The sequence below is a fragment of the Microtus pennsylvanicus genome, chromosome X, assembly GCF_037038515.1.
Source record: "Microtus pennsylvanicus isolate mMicPen1 chromosome X, mMicPen1.hap1, whole genome shotgun sequence".
In the NCBI taxonomy this organism is placed as follows: domain Eukaryota; kingdom Metazoa; phylum Chordata; class Mammalia; order Rodentia; family Cricetidae; genus Microtus; species Microtus pennsylvanicus.
In genome coordinates this window covers 54,281,417-54,292,955 of record NC_134601.1, presented here as the reverse complement: position 1 = coordinate 54,292,955, position 11,539 = coordinate 54,281,417, and the positions used below count along the sequence as shown (strand labels likewise).

Here is an 11,539-nt window from a genome sequence, read left to right as displayed (position 1 = left end):
AGTACCTCATGACCACAGATTCTCCTTCCTCCACTCCCTAACTCGTTGATGTCCTGTGTCCCCCAGATCAGCTATCCTCCATTTCCTCTTCAGAGAAGAGCAGGCCTCTAAGACAGAAGAGCCAGACAGAATAAAACAAGATATAATAAGACTAGGCAAATCCGTCATGCAGATGATGGACAAGACAGCCCAACAAAAGGAAACCATTCCCAAAGCAGGTCAAACAGTTTCCCACTCATAGGAGCCCCATCAAGAACAATAAGCTAACACCCACAACATTCACACAGAGGATCTATTACAGACCCTTGCAGGTCCTATGCTTGCTGTTTTGGTATCCGTGAGTCCATGTCAGCTATGCTTAGTTGATTCAATGAGCCATGTTCTCCTGGTGTCAGCCATCTTCTCTGAGAGTCCACATTCTTTTCAGACACGGTTTCTTACAGGCCTCCTGCTGTGTTTCCTTCTCAGCTTGCTGTGTGATTTTGGAAACGTCACTTGACCTCTCTGTTTTATTCTCCCCATGCATAAGATGAGTGTATGAAGGCATCATTCTCATGCATGGCTACATGATACTAGTCAGGGCTTCAGCCAGGCTTGCTGCTTCATCCCCTCATAAGTCTTGGCACTCTGACAAGGCTGGCCTTTACCTGTTCACTGGATATACCCTTATAGCTCTCAAGCCCAGCTATCTGTATAGACTGAGGCTAATTTTGAGCTTTCTATGTGTTTCACTTCTGGAAACACTGGATGCAGGTGCAGTAAATAGGTCTACACACATCTGTCCACTGTAATCATGACCCTGCCTCGGTTGAAAACTTACCTGCCTTTGGTAATCAAGTGCTGTCTCTTGGCCCTTGTTACTCTAAAGTCCACATAGATTCATTGCCTTTGACTTATTCTCTTGAGACCCCTGACTCCTCTTAGTCCCTGCCCTCAAACTCTCCCCCACTTTCTCTTTAGAAAAGGGCAGGCCTCCCATGTATATCACCAGCCATTGCATAACAACACTAGTAGGTCCTTAAAACAACCTTTGATGTTTTGACAAGATGAGGTCACTTCTAAACCGTTCTCTCTGAAAAATGACAAAATGAGAATTTGCTGGAAAAGGGTCAGAATAGCAATTAAAAATGGGAGAGATTATACTGTGTACTTTCCTTACCTGCCTGCCCCACAGGGGTGGGCAAAGGTAGTAACCACCAACCAGCCCTTCCCTTCCTCTGAGTTTCTGGTTCCATATTTTTCCTGGACATATCTGTTTTGTCAGGAATGTTAGCTGCTTAGACACACACAGTTGCAGCTGCCACTGCCCAGTGCTCATGTCCATGGTCTCCTGATGCTGCTCACACCCCCTTCCCCCAAGACCCTCTCCACAGACACCATGCCAGAATTGGTAGGCTAGTTGTCTTATCATACAAGTCTCAGGAGAGTTCTGTATAGGCACCTAGGAGGGTGCAGCAGAACATGAAGCTAGAGAAGTACTGTCCATGAATGCTGCTGAGGCACAGCCTTCCCTTGTTCTGCCAGGGACATGTGACAGCTATGTGTTCGATGACTGGTATGTGTTCCAGTGAACACTGTGTGTCCCAGTGACTGCTATGTGTTCTAGTGACCACTGTTTGTTCCAGTGTCCACTATGTTTTCCAGTGACTGCAGTGTGTTCCAGTGACCACTGTGTGTTCCAGCGACCACTATGTGTTCCAGTGATTACTGTGCGTTCCAATAACCACTATGTGTTCCAGTGACTGCTATGTGTTCCAATAACCACTATGTGTTCCAGTGACCTCTATGTGTTCCAGTGACTGCTATGTGTTGCACTGACAGCTGTGTGTTCCTGTGACCGCTATGTGTTCCAGTGAACACTGTGTGTCCCAGTGACTGCTATGTGTTCTAGTGACCACTGTGTGTTCCAGTGTCCACTATGTGTTCCAGTGACTGCTGTGTGTTCCAAGGACCATTGTGTGTTCCAGTGAACACTGTGTGTCCCAGTGACTGCTATGTGTTCTAGTGACCACTGTGTGATCCAGTGACCACTATGTGTTTTTCTGGCTGCTATGTGTTCCAATAACCCCTAAGTGTTCCAGTGACCACTATGTGTTTTTCTGGCTGCTATGTGTTCCAGTGACCGCTGTGATTTCCAGTGACCACTATGTGTTTTAGTGTCTGCTATATGTTCCAGTGACCACCATGTGTTCCAGTGACCACTGTGTGTTCCAGTGACCATTATGTGTTCCAGTGACTGCTGTGTGTTCCAGTGAACGTTATGTGTTCCAGTGACTGCTATGTGTTCCAGTGGCTGCTATGCATTCCAATGACCGGTATGTGTTTCTATCCCTCACCTGCTCTGAGCTGACTTCTGTACAAATTGTAATAAAACACATCCTTTTCTGTGGAGGGCACACACAAGTTGTAAATGGATAAACTGTGCTTTATTGCTAATATAAGGAGAGAAAGATAGGAATGTCCTGGCCAGTATGGGCGACAAACTTCCTGCGACACCAGAAGAGCCCATCTCCCACTTGCTCCTGGAGAATGAAGATGTTCTTGGTCTCCACCAGAGTCTTCATATCAAGGTTGTCGTTGATAGCAGGGGAATGCTTTTTTCTCAGTATTGCCCTCTGGTTCTTCCTAAGTTTAGCTCTCTTGTTGTTAAACCAGTCCTGAAATCCGAGGGAGAGAAGGGTTCGATTAACATATTTAGCAGTTGCTGCTCTCATTTGACCCTATGAATCTCTTTTGAACCCACAATGCAGTTTTTAAGTGCTCACATGCTTTGTATGGCTGAAGCTACTAGCCATTTCATGGCCAATGACCTGCCTACAATTTCATAGTTCCTGGTTTGTATGTCACTACCAGAAAAACAAAGAAAAATTCATTACACACAATACCAAACCCTTTATTCTGCACACCCAATTAGAGTCATGTACCAAGCTCTATGTGCACAGGCTTACAGTTATTCTTTCAAAATTGTCCTTAGAAACAGTCTCCTGTATTCCTGGTGGTCATGAACTCCCTTTGTATTCAAGAACTGACTCCTCTGCCCTAGTGGGAACTTGGGGAAATATTTTTCCTGGATATGAGATATAATAACACCAGAAACTAAATGTAGAACCACCACTGTCTGAATCACCTTTTCAAAACCTTCTAAAAGAAACAAAGAAATTTACCCTCTTGAGCTTTAAGTTCTCTTTCCACATTTGTCTCACATGATAGGAAAATGCTTTAGTTTATGAAAAAATATTTCATGGCTCAATTATCCCATTTCCCCTTTAGTTTGTCATTCATTCATTCTTTTACCAAGTGCACATGTTCTGTTTTACAACCAAGATATTCCCTACAGCCACATGATCATTTCCAAGTCACCCTGAGTTTCAAAATGATACTCACCAGGAGACCCCTGTGAAGCACTCTTTTGTGTTACACGGAATCAAATGTTAATTATGCCACACACACACACACACACACGCAAAATATTTATGCAACATAGATACTATATACACACACGTATATATACACATTTATACATACATGAGAGAGACAGACAGACAGAGGTGTAGATGCTATATATTTGGTTTTGCTTTTATTTTAGGATCACAATTGACTGCCCCGCACGGAGTAAACATTAGCTAAAGTTTTCCTTTTCCATTTTCCATTTGCCAAGGTCTCATATTCCAGATCTTTTCCCCCAGCATAAGACACAAGGAAAAAATAAAGTAGTTTCATGTGCCTAGGGCAAAGTCATCCATGTCCGGAGGCAACTCTGAGATCAGCACTCTGGTAAACTAAATACGCAGGCTGACTGACCTTCACCTTCTGTTCATCCACATTCATGAGCTCTGCCAGTTCTCTTCTGTGAAGAGAAAAAAGACAAATATTTAATATTCCATACTAGGCATGGAATTAACTATAATTAGTACATTCCATGTATATTTTAAAATTTAATATCTTGCTCTCCATACTTATTCTTTTTATTTTATTTTTAGAACAATATTATTTTATATACAAATCCCAGTTCCGGCTTACTTTGTAGTAATAAGGAGCGGCGGGGCTGTGTCCCCAACACCCCAGCTGCCTGGCTAGCTTATGCCCGAAATAACAACACACAAACTGTATTCATTTAAACACTGCTTGGCCCTTTAGCTCTAGCCCTTACTGGCTAATTCTGATAACCCGATCAACCCATCTCTAATAATCTGTGAGCACCAGTCTTACCGGGAATATTCTAGCCTAAGTCCATCCTGGGTCGGAGCTGGGGCATGGCATCTCTCTGAGGCGTCTGCTCCAGAGAGGAGAGCTGTGGATTCTGAGCTCACTTCCTCTTCCTCCCAGCGTTCTATTCTGTTTACTCCACCTACCTATGTTCTAACCAATAAAATGGGCCAAGGCAGTTCCTTTATTAGCCAATGACCTTCCTCCACCATTAGTTCTGTTGCAGCCTGCCTTCAGGAGGCCCTCCGCCTAGCCCAACCCAATCTCTTAGGGACTCAGCCTCCTGGTGCAGATGCAGAATAAGTCTAGTTCTTCCCCACTGCCCCTCTCAGCTCAGCTCCATCCCTTTGTGACTCCCCATTGAAGTGCAAAACAATTCTGCCAAGGACCCTCAGCCACCATACTTGCTGGGACACAGCTACCCACAGCAGCTACACTTGACTGGGACCAAAGGACCCACCCAACAAATACGACACCAGATGTCTACACTAAGAAACACCTCAAACATCATAGCTTCAGATGCCTAGATCCCAGCGCCAAACACAAACATGAATCAATACAACATGCTTCCTCAAGATGTCAGCAACTCTATTGTGATAGGCTATAAGAAAAGCGATTTAGCTGAAGCATAAGACAAGGACTTCAAGACACCAATTATTAATATGTTCAAATACCTTAAAGAAGATCCAAATAAATGTCTGAAAGACCACAAAAACTTGCCAAAAAAAAAAACACAAGTAAAAACAATTCCAGACATGAAAGTAGAATTTAACAAAGAAATAGAATCACCAAAGAAAACCCAGAATGAAATAAAAAGAGAAGTGAAAAACTCAGGATGTCAAACAAAAACTTTATATGAAAGTCTCAACAACAGATTAAAAGACATGGAAGATAGAGTTTCACATCTTGAAGACAAGGTAGAAAAATGAATATCTTGGTCAAAGAAAGTGTTAAATATTAAAAATAAATATCCAGACATAATTAACCCAGGAAATCTGGGACAATATTTAAACACCATACCTATGAATAATAGGTATAGAGAAGGAGAAAAACACACACCAAAAGCACAAAAAGACTTTTCAATAAAATCATGAAGGAAAACTCACCCACTCTAAAGAAAGAGATGCTTATTAAGGTACAAGAAGCATACAGAACACCAAATAGACTGGAGCAGAAAAGAAAATACCTTTGTCACATAATTAAAACACTAAAGATATAGAACAAAGAAAGAATATTAAAAGCTTCAAGGGAAAAGGACCAAGTCACATGTAAAGATGGGCCCATTGGAGAGTCTGAATGCCGGGAGGGATTGGTTAGATGTTGTAGAAGCCCTAAGAGACCACAGATGTCAGATCAGACTACTAGATCCAGCAAAACTACTAACCACAGTTAACAGAGAAAGAAAAAAACATTTCAAGAGAAAAGCAAATTTGGACAATTTCTGTCCACCCATACAGCTCGGCAGAAGGCACTAGAATGAAATTTCAGGCTGAAGAGAGAAAGTTAACTCAATCCAAGAGGACACAAGGAATAAATAATCTCACAATAGTTAATCAAATGATGGAAAAATGCTACACCACAACAAAATAACAGAAATCAGTAAACACCGATCATTAAAAACTATCTAATTTAATGGTCTATATTCTTCCCCACACACACCAGAAAACACAGACTAACAGATTTGGTAAGAAAATGGGATCCATCTTTGTGCTGCATTCAAGAAACAGCTCACAAACCAAGGACAGCAAGGACAGATGTTACCTTAGAGTAACAGGATGGGAAATGGCATTCCAAGCAAACAGAACCAAGATGCAAGCAGGTGTAGCTATTTTAATATCTGAGAGACTTCAAAACAAAACTAATCAGACAAGGTAAGAAAGAACACTATATATCCATTAAAGAAAAAATCCACCAAGAGAAAAAAATTACTATTATAGACATACACCCAGATACACTGAACCTAATAGAATAAAACAGAGAGGTCAAGTTATGTTTCCAAAATCACATAGCAAGCTGAGAAGGAAACACAGCAGGCCTGTAAGAAACCCTGTCTCAAAGAAAGTAATAAATAACCTTGAACTCATTGACACAGGAAAAGACCTTTTGAACAGATCACCAGTAGCACAGGCACTAAGACTAAAAGTTACTAAATGGGACCTCATGAAACTGAAAAGCTTCTGTATGCTTCTGGACAGCAAAGGACACCATCATCAGCACAACACTCCAGGGCAGGCCCCATGTCCAGAGTAGTTGGCCAACACAAAAGATATTGTATTTTTGTGTGTGTGTGTGTGTGTGTGTGTGTGTGTGTGTGTGTGAACCTTTTGTTTTGTTCTATTACTTCTTGTCTTGTTTTCTTTTTTAAGTTTGTCTTCTTTGATTTGGGTTTTGGTTTTGTTGTTTTTTTCTGTTTTTTTTCCTTTGTTTTTGAGAAAGAGAAAGTTCATGAAGTTGAATGGTTAAGGAGGATATGGGAGGAGTTGGGAGAGAGAAAGAATATGATTAAAATATATTGCATGAAAAATATTTTAATAAAATGTAAATAATTGCTATCTCCCCTCACACCTCTATAAGCAGACTTTTCAGCAACCTTTAGAAGGAGCTTTATGTAGAAGTGGTTTGAAGGGAAGTGTGGGAGCAGAGGACAGGGGAGCGGGGGAGTCTGGGGAGGCTGAGAGTAGTGGAGGGAAGGGAAACTGTAGTAGGGATGTAATGTATGAGAGAGAGAGAGTGGTGGTGGTGCACACCTTTAATCCCAGCACTCGGGAGGCAGAGGCAGGTGGCTCTCTGTGAGTTTGAGACCAGCCTAGTCTACAGAGAGAGTTCCAGGACAGACAGGGCTATTACACAGAGAAACCCTGATTTGAAAATATATATAAACAAAAGAAAAAAGAAAATTTGTATGTGTCTATATCTGCCACATACAAATTATACATATTTTGTGACATCAGGAATTGAACCTACTATCCCAGATATGCTAGGCAAGGGGTCTACCACTGAGCTGTATGGTTTTATACTTATATTTGTATTTATGTGTTTTTCAGTCTTATTTTGAAACAGAGTTTCACTAAGCTGCTTCTGCTGACCTTGAGCAATCTCCTGAGCCCTGCAAAACCTGGAAGTGTCTCTCTTTCTGGATCTACTCCCATGTGGCTGAGGTTATAGATCTGTGCCACTAGGTACAGATAACTATGCAAAGTGACGGCCGAATGATATGTTTGTGAGGGCACACAAGTCTTCATTCTTCCGGATATTTGATCTCTGAAAAATTTTGCACACAAAAAGCAGGCCCCACACAGGCAACACAAATGAAATGATAAATGTGGATGTTTAGCAGATTTTAGTATTTCTGTGTATTGAAAGAAATGATTCTGGGAAGAAAACATTACATGCAATCAGACAGCAAATTTGAACACCAATAACTCACCACAAAACACACCCTGACTTAGATAGGAGAAAAAGACCTTGCTAAAGACGTATTTGACCACGAACATAGGTCACGGTATCCATAAACACAGGGAAATTCAGGCAGCAGTAGTGAAAAGCAGTTCAAACCACACCCAGAAGGTCCTCACACTCAGAAGGTGGCTACTAACAACACCCACAGAATAAAGCACGGTGAGTCCCTGAAGACATTGGAAGCATGATGCTCCCTCTGGGGAAATGTCAAATAGTACAGTGCAAAGGAAGGGTGAGGTGGTTCCTCAAATAGTGAGCAGGGATGATCCCATGACACAAGTCTGATTCTGGGTGTGCACCCCGAGTGACTGAGATGGAGTTCTAAAAGCATTTGTCTGCTCCACTAGATCACACCAGTGAAGCACAAGCCACATGGGCCACAGGGAAAATCTGCCCAGATAGCTTTTCACATGGCTGTGCATAGGGGTGTTTGGGTATGACTGACCCCTGAGAAAGCAGAAATTTTGTCTGATGCTAACACACCGACAAGGCTCAAAGACATACTAATCGAGGCAGCTTAGTTCAGGAAGGACAAATTCTGCCTGATTTTCCTTATATGAGGTCCTTAGAGGAATCATATAGAGAGGACAAATAAACAAGAGAGTGGTAGGTGGGGACTAGGGGCATGGAAAGGGCACTTATTTAATGGGTTCAGGTTTTGCTGTGGCGTCATAGAGACTCCCAGGGACCTATCCCCAAATCACTTGAGAAGACTTCAGTCTGCTGAGTTCTGACCTTCAGATTTGATTTAAGCAATGCCCTTTATGTTTCTGTGTTTAATTTTGGACACTTTTTAAACAGAAAGGAACCAAAGGAGTGGTCAGTGAGCATTTTGGAGACCTGGTTTGCACCAGGATGCATGGAAAGTTCAACCTTGGTCACCCAAGAGGTATGCTCTTGAGGGACCAAGAGCTAGACCTGACCTGCAGACATACAGGGAAAGAGGCCTCAAACTATTAAGAGAGCAAACTTTCTGCTTCTCTCTCACCCTCTTTACCTGAGCCAAAGGCCTAGTAGGCGTTTTCTCCTGCCGTTGGCTAATTTTCCAGCCTGATCCCCTATGTTCAAGGTCTGTCCTAAACATGGTTCAGTTTATGAGAGGACTAGTCAGCTGAAAACTTCCAGTTCTCCAAATGAAAACCATTTCGTTTTCAGATTCCCCTTTCTACTTTGTGGGGAGTCTCTCTCTCTCTCTCTCTCTCTCTCTCTCTCTCTCTCTCTCTCTCTCTCCCTCTCCTTTCTTCTCTTCCTCCTCCTCTGTCTCTCTGTCTCTCTCCTCTCCTCTCCTCCTCCTCCTCCTCTGTCTCTCTCTCCTCTCCTCTCCTCCTCCTCCTCTGTCTCTCTCTCTCTGTCTCTCTCTCTGTTTCTCTCTCTGTCTCTCTCTTCTCTCTCTCTCTCTCTGTCTCTCTCTCTCTCTCTCTCTCTCTCTCTCTCTCTCTCTCTCTCTCTCTCTCTCTCTCTCTCTCTCTCGCATGCCTCACTGTGTGTGTTTCCTACTTCACTTTTAGTACTTTTAGTAAGTACCATTGCCTCCTGTTGTGCCCGGGATCTTTCCGCCTTTGAATTCTTTAATGGATGGAGAAAACAGACTTTACTTAGGACTTCTAGACAACAACTCCCCTTAAACATCATCAAAGAGTCAGGTGAAGATTGTGGATTCAGGGCCAAGAATGGATAGGAAGTCAAGCCTGATGACACAAACCAGTAATCTCAGCTACTGAAGAAGCTGTGGCAGAAGGATCGATCACAACTTCAAGGACTGATTGGGCTACCAAGTCGGTTCAAGTCCAGCCTGTACAACTCAGACTCCGATTCAACAAAACTAAAAAGAGGCTGTGGTCCCCTACATGCAACACAGCTCATGCAGGGAGCCTGAGATTCCTTTACAAAAAAAGCCACCTCTGTCTGCTGCATGGGTCACCCTCAAGTTTCGCGGCTTTCTTCCTCAGAGTGAGGCCAATGCCCTTAGCTCGCCAGAGGGCGCACTCCTGTGGCTCCCACCTAGGCTCCCGTGCGCTGAGGTTCCCTGAGGAGCTTGTACCTCAGTGGCAAAAAGCTATGCTTATTATGAGTCAGTATTCTGAATCTCAAAAATATTACAAACTTTCAACAAGACTGAGGAGAGGCCAGGGGAGAGGAGAAGGAGCCCAAAGTCCTAAAGGACAGACCCGATACATACCGTCTGATGGCGTCTGGGTACTGAGTTTCTTCAAAGACTGCTCGCAGTTCCCACAGCTGTCCAGGCGTGAATATGTATGGTTTCTGGCGAATCTTGACTAATGGCTGTTCACTGGCTTCGACCATGTTCATGGCCATCTCCACCTCTTCTTGCTCAATGTCTTGGCTGTTACTTATATCCCAGTCCTGGTAGCTGTGGTCGTCGACAGAGCTCTTCTGGCCCTCACAGAACAGATTATTCAGGGCCTCTATGACTCCCTGGTCAAAGCTGCCACTGTTTATCGTGTAGGCCACTGTTTTCTCAGGTTCAGTCATTATTTCTTCCTCATAGAAGTTCACCCGGTAAAAGTCATAGTCGAAGTAGAAGTACTTGCGGGCCATGATCTGAGCGCATCAGAAAGCGCCCCCTTGTGGGTTCTGCAATGGCTGTGCGCCTTGAAGCCCCCTGAGGAACTGTCTGGGATTTCCAGGCTAAAATTGTTACTCCAGACTGCTATCGCTGCTATTGGCTTTCAACTCACAACCCTGGGTGAGGCTCTAGTTTAGGCATACAAGGGGTGGAGTGTGGGCACGAACTTGTGCATGGAATAATGACAGTTGGAATAAGTAGTGTTGGGGAAAAAATTAAAAAAAAATAGAAATAAATAAAAAAGACTGCTTGAAGGAGATCGCTAGTTTTCTGACTTAATGGAGAAAGAAACCAGCAGTTGGTCCTGAGCTGAGGAGTTTCTTTTAGATCTACGAGCAAATCTTGACGATGCTTGAGAATGCATTTAAAGGTGATTTGGAGGTGGAGGAAGGATATGAATAAAAATAAGATAATTAAATAAACTATCATATTAGGACATAATTTTCACATTTTGATATGGCCCTAAATAAACCTTAATCTTTTTGTGCTACCTATTATTTGAAGCATCATTTTCATTGTTGGAAATTATGAAATCAAAATAATGATCAACTCTGAAAAATATTGGCTGATTTATTACATCCTGGAAAATCAAATTAGGCTATGATTTAATTATCTGTAAAAAGAACAAAAAGGCACATATGTGTAACTCTGAAGATTTATTTTTAATTTTAACAAGTAGTATAATCATATATATGTATGTATGTACATGTTGTAGGGTAGCCACCAGAGACAATTGCTTGGACAGGAGTTTAAGTGTTTGCTACCCCAAACCCCAAACCTTCATCAGGGTGACATTTTAAACACAAAACCCATGTCTTGGGTTGACACATTTCAGTTAATAAGAAGAGTTAGCCAGAAGCAGAACTACAGGAGTCAAAAGGCAAGGTTAGTACATTTAGAGACTTTGCCAGAACTGTGGACTTTGACGGTTTAGGTCTTTGTTTTCATAGTGTCAGGTGTTGCCATCTGCATGCTGAGTTTTGCAACCTGAATGATACATCCATCATGGCGTCTAGGGTCCTACTAAGGTCTTGGCCTCCCTTATAGTTTTATACACAATCATTTCAAAATAAAAACTTTCATGATTTATTATTAGTAAGTATTCAATTTGGATACAAGTGTTTCATGCCTGTCTACCTTTGATGACATAAAATTTTAGGTCCAAAATGGGTCACAGTTTAAAATGTTTAGTGTTCTATGCAGCCTTTCAGAAGTGAAAGTTCTAGGACTCTTTTATGGATCAGACTTATCACCTTCAGCAGGGGCTGGGTATCCAGAGTTGTCTGC

The 11,539-nt window shown here is 42.4% G+C and overlaps 1 protein-coding gene across 1 annotated transcript; it reads right to left on the bottom strand.

Annotated features, from left to right (window-relative positions):
- Positions 1-2,432: 2,432 nt before the first annotated feature.
- LOC142840348 (uncharacterized) lies at positions 2,433-10,224 on the bottom strand. Its single transcript, XM_075956909.1, has 3 exons — positions 9,845-10,224; positions 3,802-3,847; positions 2,433-2,657 (listed from the first exon to the last, which is right to left on the bottom strand). Exons 1-3 carry the CDS (start codon positions 10,222-10,224, stop codon positions 2,433-2,435), a joined length of 651 nt encoding a protein of 216 aa, XP_075813024.1.
- Positions 10,225-11,539: the final 1,315 nt, after the last annotated feature.